Source organism: Arachis ipaensis, chromosome B5 (genome assembly GCF_059453495.1).
Source record: "Arachis ipaensis isolate K30076 ecotype BB chromosome B5, ASM5945349v1, whole genome shotgun sequence".
Lineage (NCBI taxonomy): Eukaryota > Viridiplantae > Streptophyta > Magnoliopsida > Fabales > Fabaceae > Arachis > Arachis ipaensis.
Genome location: NC_142440.1, coordinates 18,878,434 through 18,900,022, shown reverse-complemented (window position 1 = coordinate 18,900,022; position 21,589 = coordinate 18,878,434). Strand labels below are relative to the sequence as shown.

Genomic DNA, 21,589 nt, shown 5'->3' with positions numbered 1-21,589 from the left:
AACGAGTTTTAAAATTGGTCCAATAAAGTAAAAACACACTACACCTCCAAATTATCCAACTAAATCTTAATATTAGGATAAGCATCTGTATACCTATTGAATTGAACATCCAATATATTCATTGTTCACATTGTTTAGTATTTTCATTATCTACTGATGGAGTGATGGTTATCAGTGGCTAAGAGAAGGGGGGTTGAATCTTAGCCCCTTTTTCGCTTAGTAACACTTGCTGTCTTTTAGAACACTTGAGGAGATATTTCTTGTTTTTGTCTCGTGCCTAGTCAAGAGACTTTTTCTTTTTGTCTCGTAACCAGCCAAGAGATATTTTTTTAGTTTTGTCTCCTACGCAGCAGAATCAGAAATGAAGTAGAAGAGAGAGAGAGAATCACACCAAGATGTATCATGGTTCAGCTGCTAAGTGCAATGCAGCCTACATCCAGTCTCCATCACAAACAATGATGGAATTTCAGTATAATCACCATGATTACATACACCAATTCTCCCTAGGAACTACCCTTCCTATCTGGGACAAGTCCAGAATCTAACCCAATCATGAACTTGACTTGGTAACCCACCAAGCTTTCAACTGCTAAGTGCTAACCCAACTTGTAAGGGGATTCCCACAGAATCATGAAACACAACACATATGTACAAAGGACCTCTAAGGACATCTATGACTTTTTTTTTTAATTTTGTATACTCTGCCTTTTTTCGCTCTATGGCTTTTTCATACAAATCTCACTGTTTGTCTTTTTTCATGAGACTCAAGACAGACAAAACTAAACAGAAAAATACAACTTGAAACACATTGAAGGAGAAGAACTTCTATTAGTTTGAGTAGCTAAGAGAACTCTGTGCTTTCACTCTTTTCCTTGCTTTAAGCCCTAGCTGTTCTCCCTTATTTATAGAAGGGGAAGCCTCCACGGTTGAAACTGTTGGACCAAGCTAATCTTCTTCTTCTTCAACCCAAAAATCGGTTCGGCCAGAGAGAGAGGAGAGGAAATCGAATGTAAAACCCAACATGCAATTACCTCTGTGTCTTCCCTTCACACCAAGCTTCATCAATCCGGGCCTTCCATCTTGACTTGCTCCCCAAGACGGATTCCTAGCCCTTGATGCGTCCTTGATGCTTGACAGCTCCTCCTGCTCTAATCTTCTACCTCCTCCTCCACGTAGTTACAGTAGCTACCTCCTGTGGTGGTTGATCAAAAGTAGAGACAAGCCATGCTTTCAAGGGATCTTCTTCCTCTGACCGAAGTTGATCTCTTCTATTTTTGAATATGGAGAGCTTGAGATTACTTCACCACATTTTTCCTTTTGTGGTAAAGATCTCAACTACAACATACTTCATATTTTCTTTTTCTTGATGCCATCATCACAATGGCTTCATGCTTGCTCCTAGCTTCTTCTTCTTTCTTCTGATGGCTTGTTTGTGCTTCCATCTTTCTTGATGGATGTGATCGAATTCTGAAGAGAGAGAAGAGAGAGTAGAAAGAAAAGCAAAGCTATGGAAGTAATGAGTGTTATAAAATAAAATCAACTAAAACCAACTTCCCATGCTTTTGCCTAGTAACGTGTAAACTTCAATTAATGCCATCAAATCACTTTGCTTTTTCTCTTTCATGTTACCAAGGCAATTAATACAAGTTAAATGAATTTTGAAATCCACCGTATAATGAAAGTGGGTATCCGTTGTAAGCATTGCAATCTTTGCTTTCTTTTCTTTCAATTTTCGGACCAAGCATATTTGGTCTTGTACCAAGACTTTATTTTGGGCTTGTTTGCATTCATTCTGGCCCAATTAATAGAATATTGATTCAGCCATAACACCTTAAACATTTTTGAACCAAGGCTGAATATTAGATTCACATTGGGCTTGCTAATTTTTCTTTCTTTTTGGCCCAAAACAAAATTTGCAAATAATCAAAATTATTAATTAGCAAATATGAAATTAAAGCTCAAATCAATAATTTTGTAATTAATTATATTAATAATGTTCGATTATCATCAATTTAATTTGGAGTTTTCCAAACTCATCAATCTCCCCCTTGATGACAAACATTATTAAAAATTGAAATGGAAAGAGTAAAGATTAAAAAGTACTCTTTTTTAGGATTAGGGTTCCTCCCCCTTTTCAAATGTTACCTAGCTCCCCCTAAATATATGCCATTTTACCAAGGGAAACTTTACCTGTAACTATTAAAATCAAGCTTAAGGCAACTATGTATTCAACATATAAAATATTTAAATTATGTTGAACAGCTTGATTTATGAGCAGAAGTGAAGTGATAAGCAAAACTAATTTGTTATCATATAAATGATTTTCTACTCAATAACAAAATGCTTGAGTACAAAGTACATAACAACCAAAAACACATTTGATAATTCCCAAAAATTTGCTACCAAATCATTTGATTAAATAAACAATATTTTCCAGCCATCATATTAGAGCAAAAATTATCAGTTTATAGCAAGAAAAACATATCAGAGCACAAAAAATTATCATTTAACATAGCAAAAAAATTTGTCAATCAAACAAAATTATTCATTCAACATATCAGAGCACAGGGGAATTATCAAAACATAACTAAGTTCCAAATACAGCAAACATTTCAAAAAAATAGATCATAATCATTGGAACATAGAGTTTATGCTCAGGGGTGATCATGAATAAAAAATGATTTCGGCCCCTGTTTTTTTCAATTTTTTTCAACTTTTCCTCCTCCTTTTGTCATCAATGGGGAACCTGCAAAGAACAAATGACAATGGTGTGTAATAAAACAGAACCAGAACCAGAATATCCAAGGTTTTAACAAAACAACAATGGTCTAGAGTATCCAACAGCCTACAAAATACCAAAATAATCCAAACAGAACCAGAATTCAACAAGAGACAAATAGATCAATCATCAGACAAGTTATACTCAGAGCCAGATGCATCATCCTCATCAGCAGCCCCCATTTTTTTTTCAAGATTCTGAAGCATCATATTTACTCTTTCTTTACATTTGGTCCATGCTTTTTCATTTTCATATGCTTGCTTTCGAGCAGTCTTGTAGGATTGCACCATCAATTTTGACATATTAGAGAACTTAGTGAGGACCTCCTTGATGGATTCTGCAACCTTTGCTGTCTCGGCTGGGCGGCTTTCAAGATCACTATCAGAATATGCAGTTGGCACAGAGCGTTTTCCTTTGTTGCCTTTCATAGAACCCGAAACTCCTCCTCCCTTAATTGTGAAAACTTTATTTTCTACATCCTTATTTGTTAGATCAATATTAAAATATTCAAAGATGCATGTAAGAAAGATTTCATAGGGAAGATTAGCCTTTTTGTTACTTCTAACACACTCCTACATGTGTCTCACCATGAGATATGCAAAAGAGATAGGAGATGAAGTAATAATAGCAAAAAGCACTAAAGTATTAGAAACAGTTATTCTGTGGTATGAACCGCTCTGAGGCATCAGAATGTGAGTGATGATTCTGTAAAGAAGTGCTCTTTCAGGACCAAGAGCCTTGTGAGTCAGAATTGTGCCATCCAAAGCAGAGAAGTTTTCGCAAGTTTGATTCAAGGCAATCTGGTACGTGACCCCCACTTGCGAGTCCCATTTTTCGGTCATATAAGCAGCTGCGCCTTCATCAACATATCCCAAGGCAGCACTGATTGTTTCTCTGTTCAGAGACATGTGAACCCGCTTGACATACGAATGGATTGTGCCATCAATAAACCTCATGTTCGCATAGAACTCGCGAACCAAGGCAGGGTACACAGGTTTCTGAATGGTGAACAAGGGAGTCCATTTCAGATTTTCAAAGAGAGTGACCAAGTTGATTCCTTTTGCAGCAAGGGATTCCAAGTTCGCTATGTGGGATGCACATAAGTGACGCTTCTTCAGGACTTTATTATGAAACTCATATGAAGCACATGAATTAAATCTACATGGATCAAAGTGTGAGTGACCTTTGTTGAATTTATTCTTGAAATCAAGTGATTCCAGATTTGGTGATTTCCTGGTGTTACGAAGCACGTAGCCTTTGGTACGCTGAGAGCTACGGCCAGAAGCATGAGGGGTTGCTTTCTTTGGTGGTGAATGACGCAGGGATGATTGAGACTCCTCTTCTTCTTCCACAATTGGTTCTTTATCCTTTCCAATCTTCTTTTGAGATGAAGTTCTCTGGGCAATAACCTTTCTTCTCATAGTTTCGGTTGAGTAGGAGGAAGGGGATGAGGAGGACGTAGAGTGTATGTGGATGTGGGTATGTGTTTGAGGGGTAGAAGATAATGGAGAATTTTTTGTGAGAGGGTTTGGCTACTTCTCTTTAGTGCAACCTTCTTTTTCATGTTATGAAAAATGGAGAATGGAGAGGGAAGATGAAGAGAGGCCGAAGTGAGTGGAGAGAGGTGGGAGGTTATGAGGACATTTAATGCTGAGTGGAGAGAGAAGATTAAGTGAGTAATGGGCATTAAGTGGCGCGGTTATCCAAGGAAAGAATTTTTAAAATTAAAAGTTGAGAGGTTAGCTCCTAGAATCAAGGGATGAGGGAAGGAAAAAGATTTTGATGTGACAACAACTCTTTCCTATAAGATTTGATATGACAACTTCCCAAAAGTATGATTAAAAATTTGAGGAACTCAAAAAGGACAAAAACGGGCTAGAGTTATGGATGGTCAAGGAAGATTTGGTTGGGCCCATGATCATTAATATCAGAGTGAATCTCCTCCTGTATCAATGTCAGTTCATTACGTCTTTAATTTTGTCTCCTGATTTTTTACGAGACAAAACAAACAGGATCAGAAAATTCACAATTTCTCAACAGCATTTAAATCTATCATTCCCAAGCTGTTCCTTAATGAACAGAATCTGTCCTCACACACAGATTTTGTGAAAATATCAGCAAGTTGTTCTTCGAATTTCACAAATCGAATGTCAATAGTACCATTTTGTACATGTTCTCTAATAAAATAATATCTAATTTCAATGTGTTTAGTTCTAGAGTGCAATATAAGATTTTTAGATATATTTATTGCACTCATATTATCACAAAACAAAAAAGATGATGTGACAAAATAAATTTATGATACCTTTTTATTTGTCCATTTAAAACAGTGCAGGGCAACATGCAGTGATACGCAGGAAACAACAGGAGCGTTATCCGGTCTAAATGCTCTGATATGATGCTGGGACTTCCAATCTGAATTATTTTTTTACAAGATACTATGTATATTTCTCTCCTATTTTTTTGTCCTTCCATTCTATATTCATAAATCATAACGATCTTTGCAGATAGAAGATGTCACTGTTGTGGAAAGTGGACCAAGTGTGGCAAAAAAATGTATTTATGATTGTTAGACATGCCAAATATGAGCCTAAAAAAGGTGGTGGTGCTCCACGAAAATTTCAAGATGCTTTGGAGATGGCTTTTAATTAACAACTAGTTCTAGTGATTCTATTGAACATGGGAAGCACAGTTCTACTAAATATGGGTTTGAAGCTGCAGAGAAAAATAGCAGAGACTGGAATAATGCTTGTCCTTCTGATTACCAAAACATTACCACAAGTGATTCGGTGTCTCCGCGCTGACGGTAACAAGGTTGAATCTCATGCACAAGCACCTCCTGCTGCAACTGAGAATAGATACCAAAGAGCCGAGCTAAGAAACCGATACCAACAAACATCATCGAATAATACAGGTTTCAATCAATATATTCCTCCTGCAGGATCTTTCTAATGCTCAAAGAGGCCCTGGAGAACAAGGTGGACAAGCAGGGATGCGTAGAAACATAGAAGGGAACCCTCAGAATTCGTTCGGTCGTGACTCCTGGTAAGGTGTTGGCATCTCATCTTATGCGTCAAACAGAGGAGTGTTGTATCAAAGTTATGGGCAAATGTGTTCCAAACCCAATGTCAATGGGTGTACTTCCCCATACTCAGCTGAATTAAGCTGAGGCTTTTACAACATCTAGATTAGTAATTTTTGCTTGGAGGAGCACATTTTTTAATTTATGTTTAACTATAGAGATGGGGTATGGAAATTTTGATATATGTATCCTGTTTTTCACCCACTAAGAACAGGCTATTGTTTGCTGTGGCTTTGTCATTTTTCATTTCAGAGCCTACCAATAAGTTCAACTTTGAGATACTGTCATCTCAGTTCTTTTGTTTAATGGATGCTTTGATTGGGTTAATCTCTTAAAGAGTAACTCCTAAATTTATTACCTTTTGTATGAAGGATGAGGCAGAGTTTTGACTTTTGAGTGAATTGGGTAGGAGAATTTATTATGGAGATAAAACTTAAAAAAGGATAATCCAGATTCCAGTGCATAAGCATTTTCTGTTAATGTAAGGTTTGGAGAAAGGTTGCTCCTAAAGTGTCTAATACAAGTAGCTTAAATTATAAAAAAATTCAAATCAAGAATAAGTGAACTAAATCATACCTTGATTTAGATAGATAATATGTTACTAAATAAAAAATGTATTTTTTTTAACGTAATTATAAAATGAAAGAAAGAAGAAAATCCTCTTTTATTAATTACCATGACCTTTTTCTTTTTTCTAATTATATACATTTTTAATTTGAATACAAATATTTTAACTATTATGATTCATGAGAAAAACCGCTTATTATTTTTTATGTGTGAGAGAGAAGTGTATAACAAGAAGCTGTGAGCATAGGTGTGAGCATAGGTGTGTTTCACATTGGTATGGGATGTACAAATCGGAGGCACCGATTTGTTTGTTTTATTTTTTTTTTTAAACAAACAATCACAAATCGGATGGTCTGATTTGTGATTTCGAAAATAAAAAAAATTTTAATGTTAAAATCGGACCGTCCGATTTTTATTTTAAAAAATAAAAAAAATAAAAAATACAAAACGAACCCTCCGATTTGTAGTTTTTTTTTTCCAAACAAATCAGACCCTCCGATTTGTAGTTTATTTTTCTCTCCAAACAAATCGGACCGTCCGATTTAAATAAAACACCATATAAGAAAAAACACTTAATCTTCCAATAATAATGTATTACACATATATTTAATCAATATAAAAAAAATTAGCCGAGAAAAACACGTATCAACACAATCCATTTCACTTTTATTCTTTTGGACCGAATTTAGTTATTCTCATTACCAAAACCTTTTTGTTTTCAGCGGCCTTTTCCTTTTTTATTTACGTATATTTATTAATTTCAATTCAGATAATTTGACTACTATGGACAAAAGGCATATCAGAAGAATCTGTTTTACTTTTATTATTATGTTAACCACAAATTAGTTTTAATAAATAACATATATATTCAATGAATGTTGCATAAAAAGAGATCCTACCTATTAAATTTAATAATGTATATTAAAAGCAAACTAAATAATGGTTGGTTTTGAAATTCTGAATAGATTGCAAAGATTTATTTCCTAGTAAAATAATATTTCTACAATCATACTTAGATTAAGCCAACGGATAATTATCATTGATTGCTATAATTATTAATATTAATTAGATTGAAGGAAAATTTTCAACCTTTTATGCTTCTTCTGATGTTAGTAAAACAATAATCTAAAATGATATTGTTTAATTTAATATTTATAATTTTATGTATATAATATATATAACAATTATACATTCTTTATATATAATATTATTCAATTATTTTAACAATAGTTAAAAATATAAATTAAGATAAGCAATAATTAAAGAAAATTAACTTTGATATATTATTAATATAAAATAATTTTATATATACATTTAATTATGTAATGCTATATTAGTAAAAATAATTTTATTTTCATATTAATCGCGTAAATAATTATAAAAAAACTAAATGTGATTCGAAGACTATATTAAATTTTACACTGTCTGCTTATTACAAAGTTTCCAAAAGTGCCAATACCTGTTACAATATCTAAATAATAATTAATTAAAAATATAGTTTAAATAGACATAGAATAAAAAAATCAATAGAAGGAAACAAATTGTAATAATAACTATCAATAATCAATTCTGTTCCTCTCCTTCCTTCCCTTTTCCATGTTTGACTCATCCTTCCCTTTATATTAAATCATAAAATATTAATTTCTTGGTATTAATTATTAAGGTAATTTACATAGATAAATTAAATAAAAAAATTATACAAATATCCTAAATTGAATTACCTACATGCATGTCTTGTTCAACTTTTTATATAAATCGAATTAAATAAATTTAATTTATATTTTTTTAATGTAAATTGCATCAACATATATATTGTAAAAATAGTAAATCAAATCAAGTAATGTATATGTTGTAAAAGTAGTAAACAACATATATCATTGTACAAACATACATAGTAAAACTTAATTTAAGTAAACAACTTAAATAAATTTTTTGAAAAAAAGAGTTTAAAATATAAAAACTTTTATTAATAATATCTTATAAATAAGTTATTTTGTATTTAAATTTTTAGTTATAAAAGTACTTATTTTAAAGTTGTAGTGTTTGGATAAATGACTCAAAAAATACAATTTTTTTTTTACACAAGAGAATGGATATTAAAATAACAATGATAATAAATACCTTTTAATATTGAATGTTGATTTTATATAACCTAATCACTAAGATTACAATCGATTAGATAAATGGTTCTTTTATTACTCTTTTATTAGTTCTATTTTTCTAGCACTTTTAGCATTCTAATTTACAATAATCTTGATGGCAATGCCAAAAAAATTATTATATATTTAGTGTTTGGTGTTTTATTGGGTAAGATATAATAGGTGAAAATAGAAAACAAATATAAAATATGTGTCATGTATATTTTGTAATAATTATAAAAAAATAACAAGCTATATAAAAATAAAACTATATGTAAAAAGAATAAATTCAAACCGAAATTTCATACTACACATAATGTTAAATATAAATTTAATAATGAAAATAGAGTGATAGAATAAAAAAAAAAACCAAAAAGAACATATGCAATATATAGTTCAAATGAAACATTGTGTGAAAATTATATTTGAAGATCAGGATTTTCCACAAATGATATAAAAGTTAAAATAATGAGTACTACTATTTCTACCTACGAAAGTTGAAAACCCTGATCTACCCATAAAAAAGAAAATTATCATTTGTACCCATAAAAAATGAGTTCCATATAATAAAATTATCCAAACACTAAAAAATCACATAAAACCCCCAAATTACCCCTATCATCATCCGCATCATCCACCCCTCATTCTCTCCTTCCCTATCTCGTCTTCGCCTGAGCCAAACTTTGAGTTCAAAGGCACCACCACCTCATTTCCTGCATCACTACCATCACCACCACCACCACTATACCTCCATTATCATCTTCTTCATATAAAGCAACAACAACAACAACAACAATAGAAAAAGCAAATTGTCTCAGACCACTGCACCACCATTGGCGACCACCAAGCTGTCGCCCCCTCACTCGATTTCCTCTCTTCTTCCTCTCTCTCGCCCCTTTTCACCCCTGTTCCCTTCTCTGCTCCTTTGTATAACCACCGCCGCGGCACTCAACAGTTGCTGGCGCTGTCAAGTTCCACCCAACCTCCACTCGCTGCCGCAGTGTCCTTTCCCCCTTTCTTTCATCCTCCACCATTTCCCTCTCTCTTTCTTCTTCTTCCCCTCGCCTCACCTCCGCGAGCCTAGGACCACCGTCGCCTTCTGTTTTCGCCGCCTTTCACAACCATAGAGCCGCCGCCGCTGCCTGATTGCTACCGCTGCCTCAACCCGTTCCAGCTAGTCCTCCATCTCTCGTTGACACAGAGCTCCGATCCAGCCCCTGTCCAGTCCGCGGTTCCACCCGCTCTTTCCCAATCTGCAAACCTAGAGACCACTGAACCTACATCACGCAACCATTCGAAGAAGTAGAAGACAGAGAGAGAAGCAAAACACAGAAGGGAAGAGAGAGAAAGAGAGAGAGAATGTTTTTCAAAATGGATAGAAGACAACCACTAGTTGACTGACTCTGGCGACGGCAACGAACTCAGAAAATGGAAGGAGAGAGAGAGAATGGGGTTAGTGGTGGTGGTGGTGGTGGATGGAAAAAGATGATACAGATGATGATAAGGATAATTTAGGGTTTTATGTGATTTTTTAGTGTTTGGATAATTTTGTTATATGAAACTCATATTTTATGGATACAAATAGTAATTTACTTTTTTTATAGGTAAATATGCCAGCGTTTTCAACTTTCGTGAGTACAAATGGTAGTTTACTCTAAAATAATATAAAAGTTAAAATTTAGAGTTATTTAACTTATATAGTACCTTAAAAACTATATTTTATAATAATTTTATAAAAAAACGTTATTTTAATTTTAACAACACTTTTTAAGAGGTAACATAATCGTAATAAATGATTCATATATATATAATTGTTGAGTTTGAGATGATCCAAAGAATCCACATACTCCTTGTTTTCAGTGTTGATCCATCAGACTCCATGGTTCGGTGCTCTTTGAGGAAACCCACTGTTGAATTTGAACTGGTAAAACATCCTTGTTATCTCTATGTAGAACACTATCACCAATATGTCTCAGATCACATCATCATCATCATCATCATCATCATCATCATCATTATCATTTTTGGTCAGTAACAACAACAATAACAACAACAACAACAATCATACTAATAAGAAGAGTTGTTGCACAACAACACTTGTTAGCAGCAGCAGCATCTCCCATTTATGCAACGATTTGCTCTCAGAAATCTTCACAAGGCTCCCTTTTCGATCAACAACAATATGCAAATGCGTCTCAAAGAGCTGGCTCGAATTGATTTCAACTTCTCACTTCATTGGCCAGTTCATGGCGACACAACAAAAGTTTTATGGTGCTAGCTTGGTTTTTCTATCACCACATCAACTCATGCTAACTTTCCCTCCAGACCCTTACGATGATAGTGATAACGATGATGATTTAGAACATGATCATCAGAACAAAAGGATTCTAATTTCCCCCGAAGTTTTCATCAAAGGGACAGTGTGTGGTTGTTCCATGAATGTTTTCTTGTGTAGTGACAACAGGTACACAAGTGGCTATGGTTATTTCCTCCATGACCCCATTAACACGGAATCCTTCAAGCTCCCTTCGCTCGAGGTGAAGAAGGAGTGTCTTCATGCTATTGGCTTTACATGTGATCCATATTATTGTAATGACCCTAAAGAGGATTCAAGGAGAAACTATCTTGATCCTAGGAAGTGTTTCAGGGTGGTAAGAATCAAGTCCTTCATTGCAATACACTATGAATTCGAGGTTGATGTTTGGTCCTCAGAGACAGGGAACTGGAGACAAAAGACTGTGATATTAGATGATGGTTTTGCTTTTGCTCCTCACTGGTCAATGAGTTTTGCATATGAAGGAGGATTGTATTTCATGGGTAGGACTAGTATATTTGTTTATGATCCTTATGGACTTAATGGTGAGACACTTGATTACCCTGTTGATTCTGACCCAATGAACATTATGAGCTTTGGTTTTCTTGGAACTTCTTGTGGAGACTTGAGGATTGCTGATATTGGACACAATTATATTAAGGTTTGGGAGTTGGTGTCGAATGACTGGGAATTATTACACCATGTTGATTTCTCAGGACTTTTGCCAAATGAATTTTGTGCTGATTACTATAAGCGTGTGGGGGGTTTTCACCCACATGAAGGGGAGACTGTGTACTTGTACTCTTTTAATGAAGGGATTTATGTTGCAAATCTTCAGACAATGAAATTTACCTACATCCCTGGATATCAGAAATCTGATTTGAGTCCATTTCATTTGGAGTTGCCATTGTGGTCATCGGAGGAGTGATTCAGATTTCAGAACTTTTTCTTTGTCATAGTTTGTTACTTGTAGATTTCAGAACTTTTTCTTTTAGTCATAGTTTGTTACTTGGTAGATTTTATGTCTTGAATAATTTGATTGTACTTTACTGTAGATTTACATGTATTATCATATGATACGATGTAGTAAACAAATGATGAGAAAGGACCAAATCTTATTGAGTTGTATTCCGCCTACTTATTTTTTCATGTAGAGAAGAGTGCATTAAACATAAGATTAGGTGACTACTTAATTAAGATTTATTGAGGAACAAATGATAAATAATTATTAGATATTTTCATTTCATATTAAGTGTCTCATTTTAATTTTACACAAGTATTAAGACAATTATTATATTTTATTAAAAGTATAAACCATCAAAAGATAAAGACAAAATTATCCCAAAGTCTATCTTCTAAATTTTTCTTCCTGTCTAATATTAGAAGATATAATATATAAAAAATAATTGCTGACTTCTTGAAGTTAGAAAATGATACTTTATTTGTAACAAAACTAAAAATGAAAAGAAATTAAAGGAATAGATCACAAGTGATTTTTTTATTAAGTGCTTTTGGAATCATACATTAAAAAGAAAACTTGATTTTGTCATTGATATTTATTTCAGAGATAACAAGATGAGGTCTCTTAAATGTGATCTTCTAGAAACCAAAATACCAAACGGAAAGTATTAAGAACCCTAGTCCAAGTGAAGAGTAAGGCAAGTCACTAACCGCTGAGGAATGATTCCGAGGCTCTAATGTTTTTGTGCTCATATGTCACCTTTTTGTCCTATTGGACAAGTTGATTATCGGCCGTCACCACCTTAACTTTATACGAGTGATCTCGAAAGTATCACCAGTCGCCGTCTTAACTTTATGAGATTGACTTTAACTTTATGCGAGTGATCTTGAAAGTAACGCCAGTCGCCGCCTTAACTTTATGAGTGATTTCGGAAGAAAACCTGTACTGTGAGATTAAACGTGAAGTATTTGGGTTTGTTGTGTGGTACTTAGAATCGAGTGTTGTTCAATTCATCTGACCAAAAAAAAAAAAAGTTTGCAAGTGCTACGTTTCATGGTAATTTCAATTCCAGGTTTTGGCCCATGCCCAAGGTCCCATGTGCTCTGTTTCATCCAATTTGTGATTCCAGATTTACCTTAAACTATCATGTTTCCACAAAAGGGTAAACATAGGATAGACAAAAGAAAACACTAGAGACAAAAATTGAGTTATTCTTATTTTAAAATGCATAGTATACCAAAGACAGTTAGAAAGCTTAAACTATGACCCTATGAATATGAGGCATAAATGCTTCACCCCTTCATTTCCTTGACTTTTATCACCTTGTAACTTTATGCGAGTGATCTCGGGGGAATACTGCAGCATGAGATTAGTACTTGCAGAAAGATAAAGGCTAAAAACTACTGGATACAAATGAAAACAGATTTAAGATATTTTTGTCCTTGGCACTTTAGAAAAATATCTTCACACGTCACCACGAGTGACAAGCAGCATATGAATGACATTCAAGAACCATCTAGGGGTGTGCATAGCCCGGTCCGACCCGAAAACCCGGTCTGACCCCAAACACTTTAGGGACCTAAACATAAGATTAGGTGACTACTTAATTAAGATTTATTGAGGGACAAATGATAAATAATTATTAGATATTTTCATTTCATATTAAGTGTCTCATTTTAATTTTACACAAGTATCAAGACAATCATTGTATTTAATTGAAAATATAAACAATCAAAAGAGAAAGACAAAATTATCCTAAATTCTATCTTCTAAATTTTCCGTTCTATTTAATGATAGAAGATATAATATATAAAATTAATTGATGACTTCTTGAAGTTAGAAAATAATACTTTATTTGTAACGAAACTAAAAATGAAAAGAAATTGAAAGAATAGATCACAAGTGATTTTTTTTTAATAAGTGTTTTTGGAATCATACATTAAAAAGAAAACTTGATTTTATCATCGATATTTATTTTAGAGATAACAAGATGAGATCTCTTAAATGTGGTCTTCTAGAAACCAAAATACCAAACGAAAGGTAGTCCAGAACCCTAGTCCAAGTGAAGAGTGAGGCAAGTCACTAACCTTTGAGGAATGATTCTAAGGCTCTAATATTTTTGTGCCCATGTCACCTTTTTTCTTATTCGACAAGTTGATTATCGACCGTCGCCACTTTAACTTTATGCGAGTGATCTCGGAAGTATCACCAGTCGCCACCTTAACTTTATGAGAGTGCCTCCTTAACTTTATGCGAGTGATCTCGGAAGTATCCCCAGTCGCCACCTTAATTTTATGAGAGTGCCACCTTAACTTTATGCGAGTGATCTCGGAAGTATCACCAGTCACCGCCTTAACTTTATGAGAGTGATCTCGAAGAAAAACCGTACCGTGAGATTAAATGTGAAGAGTGTTTGGATTTGTTGTGTGGTACTTAAGATCGGGAGTTGTTCAATCCATCTGAAAAAAAAAAAAAGTTTGCAAGTGCTACGTTTTTCCAAGTTTTGGCCCATGCTCAAGGTCCCAAGTGATCTGTTTCATCCAAATTGTGATTCCAGATTTACCTTAAACTATCATGTTTCCACAAAGGGGTAAACATGGGATAGACAGCAAAAAACACTAGAGACAAAAATTGAGTTATTCTTATTTTAAAATGCATAGTATGCCAAAGACACTTATGACCCTATGACTGAGGCATAAATGCTTCACCCCTTCATTTCCTTGACTTTCATCACCTTGTAACTTTATGGGAGTGATCTCGGGGGAATACTGCGGCATGAGATTAGTACTTGCAAAAAGATAAAGGCTAAAAACTACTAGATATAAATGAAGACCGTTTTAAGATATTTTTGTCCTTGGCACTTTAGAAAAATATCTTCACACGTCACCACGAGTGACAAGCAGAATGTGAATGGCATTCAAGAACCATCTAAAATTATACAATAGAGGTTGGTAACTGTTGAGAGATTGTTATGAAACTAGACAATTTTGTTCTCAAGTTTCCTTAATTCGTGCCTTCTTGAAACTTCATGCAAGTGATCCCCACATTCGAGTTCACACCGTCTTGAGACTTCATGCCGGCAATCCCGGAGGGAATTCCGTAACCCGTAACATAAGATTAATGCTTCAACAAATTTAAAGCTGCAACCTATTTAAACCTGCAATCTAGCTAGTGTTCACAAACAGATTTTGGCCAAAATTATCACACACTCGTATGGTTTAATTTTGATGCACTATCAAAAATAAAAAGTTTGAACAGGTGTTCAAGTTTGTCTTGCCAAATCATTTGAAGTGTTTTGAGTGAATCACCCAATACCTTGAAAATCTTACCAATAGAAATATGTGGTTGAATGGCAATGTAAGACTCGTACACTGAACTCATCAAAATTAAGTTCAAAATGAAAAGAAAAATGACATTCAATTCTGATATTACTTTATGTTGTCTTTAGAATAGAGCCTCTAAATGCTTGAGGTATTTTTACATGCCACCACAAGTAAAAAGGAGATATCCTAATAACACTCTAAAGCTTAACTAAGAATGCACATCAATCAATGAACCGAGAGATGTTTGTAACTTAAATATTCAGCCACCATGTTTCCTTAATTCTTGCAGTCATGTAAGTTCATGGGGATGATTTCAGAGGAAATTCCAAGTTGCTTTAAAAAAGATATATATCTAAGCTCATTTGTTAGATGAAACAGGCAGATGACAAATCTAATGGGAATGTTTATTAAACATTACATAGATAGACACACCATGAGATAATGTGAATTATTACAACTATAGGTGCATCAACATAACTAAATATATAGTTAATAAGGAAAGATAACATTTCCCATTAAAAAAAAAGTGAAAAAAGCTCTTATAAATGCTAAGAAATCTCCTCTAACACTCTTCCATTCATTTCGATATACCATATACTTTTGTTAACAAATTTATTTGACCCTAAATATCATTGAGGAAGACAAAACAAAGAAGAAATTATCATCACAGCAATATGAACCTGATTCTGGAGTAGCGCCATATAGGGGAACTAATCGTATATTACACTTAACAATATCAAATTTGATAATCATTTCTTGAATCAAAGATAGGTGGAGGTTTAGAACTCACATTCATGTCATAGAATCAGAACAAATAAGCTATTGCCACCCCTGGTGTTCTCCCAAGTCCAGCAGTACAATGCACATAAACTCTTCATTTTCCCTCTGAGATTGTCCATTCCAATGATAAGACTGCTTTAGGTAGAATATTTTGCAAGGAGTTTGGATCAAAGTCTATATTGCCTAATAAAATAGATTTATAAAATATATCAAGCTATGAATTATAATCCAATCTCAGAAAAGCAAGCAAAGCATTTAACAAACTTACAACTCTTTCAGAAAAAGGTTTTCTAACCATATGTGAATGTCACTATAAATGCACCTCCTATTGATATTATGCTTCCCACAATTTTAGCTTGGGTTGTTCTAGTTTTTACATCTATCTTTTCCATCCTTAAGTTGTGGTAGTAATAGCATTGTGAAAAACAAACAAAACACAGAACAAGAATGGATAATAGGGTAAGATACTAAGATAGTGATTCAGAAAGAAATTATTAATTACATCACTTATATATGTAATATTGATCATTTATTCCAACTGTAATTAATAAATACAAAATAAGATAACTTTGATTTGACTTGGACTGATTTTTATTATCTTCTGAGCATTTTTGTTTTCATTTTTCTTCTTCTTTGAAACACCTTTGAGCAGCAAATGATGATTGTACAGGTTAGAATTTTGTCAAATAAATCCATAAATTGAGAAAGAGAAAGGAACCTGCAAATGATAGCAAGTATGAAGGTGAAAGCAGGAATGAGGTTACTGATAGCTGAGGAAAGTGGGATTACTGTAACTAATTCCAGCATAGCCCAGCATCTGTGATGAACATCTGCAAAAAATTCACAACAATTAAGGGTGAAAAGAGCCTTAATGATGGTGAATTCCAATAGTCAACTCAAAGAAAAGGGTATATATAGGAATAGTTAACTTACCCTATGACCCCAAGCAGGGAAATTTTGGAAATGATTGAGAAACTCAGTGGAGGAACCACTCTTGATCTGCAAAAACAAGATGAATTCATATAAATCCATCAAGTGTTGATGTTTTTTCACAATGTATTAACCAGATAGGAAAAATTAAAATTTCTATCTCATGACAATGCCATTATGCAAGATAAGTTGGCCATTGTTGTATATACTTTCATAAAATTCAGAGTGGGAGTCTATTTTCTCAACAAAATTGACTGAAATGCAGGCTTCCCCAATATTCTACATCCTTATCTTGCTGCAAATTCAGAATGTATGTCACACCCTCTTCCTTCCTGAGGTGATCGATGTCTTCATGTTTCTGTGGTTGGGATCCCACAATGAGATTGTCAGTTATAAGTGTGTAATTCAAACCTGAAATAAATCAATCACAGATTGCATCAGCAGCAGAAATCATATTACTGTGCTATGCATTTTATATAATAGCCCCAAATTAATACAGCACTAACTGTTCCTTCTAGCACCTTATACAAAATGCAAGTAATTAACAAAGGAAACCCATTATTATATCAAACAGTTGTCAGTCAACTAACAAAGAGGGAAAAAAGAGGAAACTAACCCAGATCGTGGTGATACTCATAAGGATTCCTCATCATCCTCTTCATAGCAAAATTGTAATCTTCCATTCCGTCCTTGGATTTAGAGGCAGCGGTATTGCTGGTGGAGGGTTTGTGCTTCTTCTCATCAATGCCACTTTCTGATAGCTTCTTGCAGCATATCCGAGTGACAGGACACGATTCAAAAGCAGCGATGTCCAGAGGGGCAGACGACAGCGTGACAGCAGAAGCAGAAGAGGCGACAACCCACAAACGACAACGAGAAGCATCGATGGTGACAACGGCGACGACGGCTTCGCGCAGCTCCAATGGTGACGACGGCGACGGAGCTGGCAGTGACGAGGACAGCCAGGCTCCCCTCCACTGGCAGCGACGCTACTCCCTCGCGAGCTCGTCTCTCTCTTCCCTCACGTTATTACTCTCCCGACAGCGACAAGACGGCGGCGACGGTGGCAGTGACATCCACAGCCGCCGTCTCCCCTTTTCCCCCTCTCCTTCCTTCTCCTTCTTCCCCCCTCTTTCCTTTTCTTTCCGTTTCGTGTGTGTATGGTTTAGGGTCTGAGTGTTTGTGTGTGAGGCGGCTGGGAAAAAATAAAAAAGGCGAGGGTGAGGGTTAGTTAGGTTTTTATTTTTTTTTGTGACTAAATAGAAAAGAAAGAAAAAAAAGAGATAAAACCAAATTAATTGGCTAGAGATATATTTAAATCTATTAGTTGTTGAAACTCACTCCATGGTTGGCTCCAATTCGAGTGAATGTCCGCGACAGAAGCAGCTGCTTTAGCCATACAATCTGCAACATTATTTGCAGTCCTCTGAATTAAAAGAATAGAGACTCTCCAATTCCAATTCATAACCTCCTGTATATGTTTTGCCAAATTCCATTCCGGAATATCTTTACCAAGCATTCTTTGGTTTACCAAGAAAAGAGCTTCTAAACAGTCTGTTTCACAAATAACCTCACGAAATCCACTCTCCCAAGCAAGAAGTAAGCCTCTCCAAATTGCATACAATTCAGCAAAAAGAACACTGCACACTTCGACTTTCCCAGTGCAACCTTTCAACCAACATCCATCAGGATTGCGAATGATACAACCAAAACCAGCATAGCCAGAAGGAGCAAACCAACTAGCATCACAATTCAATTTAACAGAATAAACTGGAGGTGGAACCCAATGCAAACAAAGTGAAGGAGGAGACAGAGATTGATGCATAGCAAAAATAGTGTGAAACTCCCTTACTGAACTACGAATCAAACTCACCACTTTACTAGCACTCCATGAATCATCTATATTAAATAAGTCATGGTTCCTGCTTCTCCAAATCCACCAGATGGTCGAAAAGAAAAGAAAAATATTTTCACTCCTTGCACCTCTATAGAGCCAATCATGTAAATTCGAGTTATCTGAATACAGGCCTAAAAGGTTCCAGACCTCCTTGGCACTAGGGCACTCCCGAAGACAATGAAGAATTGATTCAGAACCATTCTGACATCGATGACAGGTGCTAGATAAAGCTAAACCACGACCCAAACGAAACTCTGCCGTAGGAATAGCATTATGAAGACTGAGCCAAATCAAGAACTTGTACTTCTCAGGAATATGCAGTCGCCATATCCACAACCAATTATCATGCTCATTCCAGTCAAACTTTCTTTTGGCTAGCCAACTGTACCCACTCCTAGCTGAGTAAAGTCTAGAAGATGACACACCCCACGACCAACCCGAACTCTCTCCAGCATTCAAATCTGGATTATAAGCATTCAAACGCTGTTTGACATCTTCTGGAATGATAGAGAAAATATCATGAAGATTCCATTGACCATCTTTCCAAACGTCTCTAATAGTTAAATCAGAGTCAGATATATGTACAAAAGGGACATCTTGAGCAATTGGACCCTCAATACTCCAATTGTCAAACCAAAAAGATTGATCAAGTGACCCAACGCACCAAGAGAAGGCATCCTTAAGAGCACCAAAAGCCTTTGAGATACTCTTCCAAACATGAGAAGCATTGCAAGGGATAGGGCCATCTAAAACTCCCTCATTCCTCATATACTTCGCCCTCAATAGAGCAACCCAAGGCTTGTCCTGACAATGAAAAAGTTGCCACACCAATTTACCAAGTAAAGATATATTAACACACGCAGGATCTCTAACACCCATGCCACCAAATTTTTTTGGAGTGATCACGGTCCTCCAATTAACAAGAGAAAGACCTTTACCATCAACTTGACTCTTCCAAAGGAACTGTCTCATCATAGAAGATAATTTATCGCAAACCCAATTTGAAAAAAAAGATACCTGCATATGATAGACAGGAATGGATGCTGCAACAGAATTGATCTGGCAAAGTCTCCCTGCTTTATTTAGAAGCCTTCCTTTCCAATTAGCTAATCTTCCCCTCACTTTTTCAATCACCGAATGAAAATTAAGGTACAGAATAAGTATTTTTAATAAAATTAGTAGTAATTAAATTACTAAAGATTTTAAATAAAAAATATCTAAATATTTATGAAAATTATATAAATTTTAATTAATTTTAAATTTAAAATTTTATAACTTTAATTTAATTATTTTTTAGTAAATATTTTTTTTTAAATAAAACCATGAATAATTATAATAAATCATAGATAATTTATTATTTATTTTTTAACAATTGAAAGTTTTACCGATTTAATGATAAGTGTTGGGTTATAGTAGGTTTAGAATTAGTAGAGGGATAAAAAAAATTAGAGCCCTATATTTTGCTTTTAAGTGAGTTTTTCAAAAATTCTTTAAGTGTAAAAATATATTAAATATTAGAGTGTTAATGAAACAAAAAATAATATTTGTTATAAATTTATATTAGAGTAGAAAAGAATGGTGACATTAAGTGTGAGAGGTGGAGCCATGAAGATAGTGAGAGTGGACAAGCGCGACGAACAACAGAATAAAGAGTGAAAGTGAGAGTTAGAATTAGAGTTTTAACTTTTTATATTTGTTTTTATTTTTAAATTTTAACTATTTTTATTTATGTTTAACAATTAATTTTTTTAATTTAAAAAATTAATTTTTTGTTAACATTTAAGACTTAAATATTAGTAAAAATTATATATTAATTTTATAAAAAATATAAAATAATATATACCTTTTTAAAAATTAATCATTTAATCTTTAATTTTTTATAAAAAATAATTAATTAATACAAATAATATTTTAAAAAAATACAATTTTTGAAATAAAATAAAATTATCTTAAAGATTTTAACATTTTAAAATAAGTTTTATAGTTACAAAACTTTTTATATTTTGTGACAAACAAATAATTTGTTACAAACAATATTGAATTTTATGACAAATTAATTTTTTGTTACAAAATAATTGGAGTTTTTGAAGTAAATGGATATTTTGCTACAAAATATTTTGAACTTTTGCAAGAACTTCATCTTTTATTACAAAATATTATAAATTTTTGCAACAAAACACTGATTCGTTGCAAAAGTCAATATAATTTGTAATAAAAAAAACCAAGTCATTACAAAATATCAAAACGTTTTGTAACAAATTGTATTGTTGATACAAAACATTATTATTATGTAACAATTACTAATTTTTGTTATAAAAAAATAATTTTTTGTAACAATTTTAAATTTGTTACAAAATTTTTGTTACAAATGTTCCATTTTCTTGTAGTGGTAGTTATCATCATCACAACCCTTATCCGAAACCCTAAACCCTAAACCCTTCTTGTTAGGCTTGCGATATATTTTCTCAACTTGCTTTGCCTTGTGCAAGGTAGTGTCAATTAGCTTGGTAATGTTAGGAACTTGATAATTTAGAGCTACAAAAATATCACAGACTGTCCCTGCTATGAATGAGAAGCAACTCCTATTATACCCATCAGTACCGGCTCAAGCGATTTCCTGCTATTTAAATATCCAATATCGGCAAGAATCACTGCCAGAAATCACCATATCATATACAATGTCCAAAACAGGCTCATTTTTTATTCTCCAAAGTACATTTACACTAATAAAACATACAATTTAATTCAGAAAAAAATCCCAACATCTTTACAAAAAAGTAAAGCCCTTGAGTGCAACTCATGATACCATCTGAATTTT

At 33.9% G+C, this 21,589-nt stretch overlaps 1 protein-coding gene and 1 non-coding gene across 4 annotated transcripts; one reads left to right on the top strand and one right to left on the bottom strand.

The window, feature by feature from the left end:
- Positions 1–10,533: 10,533 nt before the first annotated feature.
- LOC110271807 (F-box protein At3g26010-like) lies at positions 10,534–11,808 on the top strand. The gene has a single exon (XM_021123249.2). The coding sequence runs from the start codon at positions 10,534–10,536 to the stop codon at positions 11,806–11,808; it is 1,275 nt and encodes a 424-aa protein (XP_020978908.1).
- Positions 11,809–14,663: 2,855 nt separating this feature from the next.
- On the bottom strand, positions 14,664–18,082 carry LOC110271941 (uncharacterized). 3 transcript variants are annotated; one of them, XR_015883768.1, is made up of 6 exons: positions 17,491–18,082; positions 17,084–17,285; positions 16,878–16,943; positions 16,663–16,774; positions 15,955–16,127; positions 14,664–15,009 (listed from the first exon to the last, which is right to left on the bottom strand). It is a non-coding gene; the product is annotated as an uncharacterized LOC110271941 (transcript). The 3 variants fall into 3 exon arrangements; XR_015883767.1 differs by having other exon boundaries at positions 14,664–14,998; XR_015883766.1 differs by lacking the exon at positions 14,664–15,009 and having other exon boundaries at positions 15,548–16,127.
- Between the last annotated feature and the right edge of the window lie 3,507 nt (positions 18,083–21,589).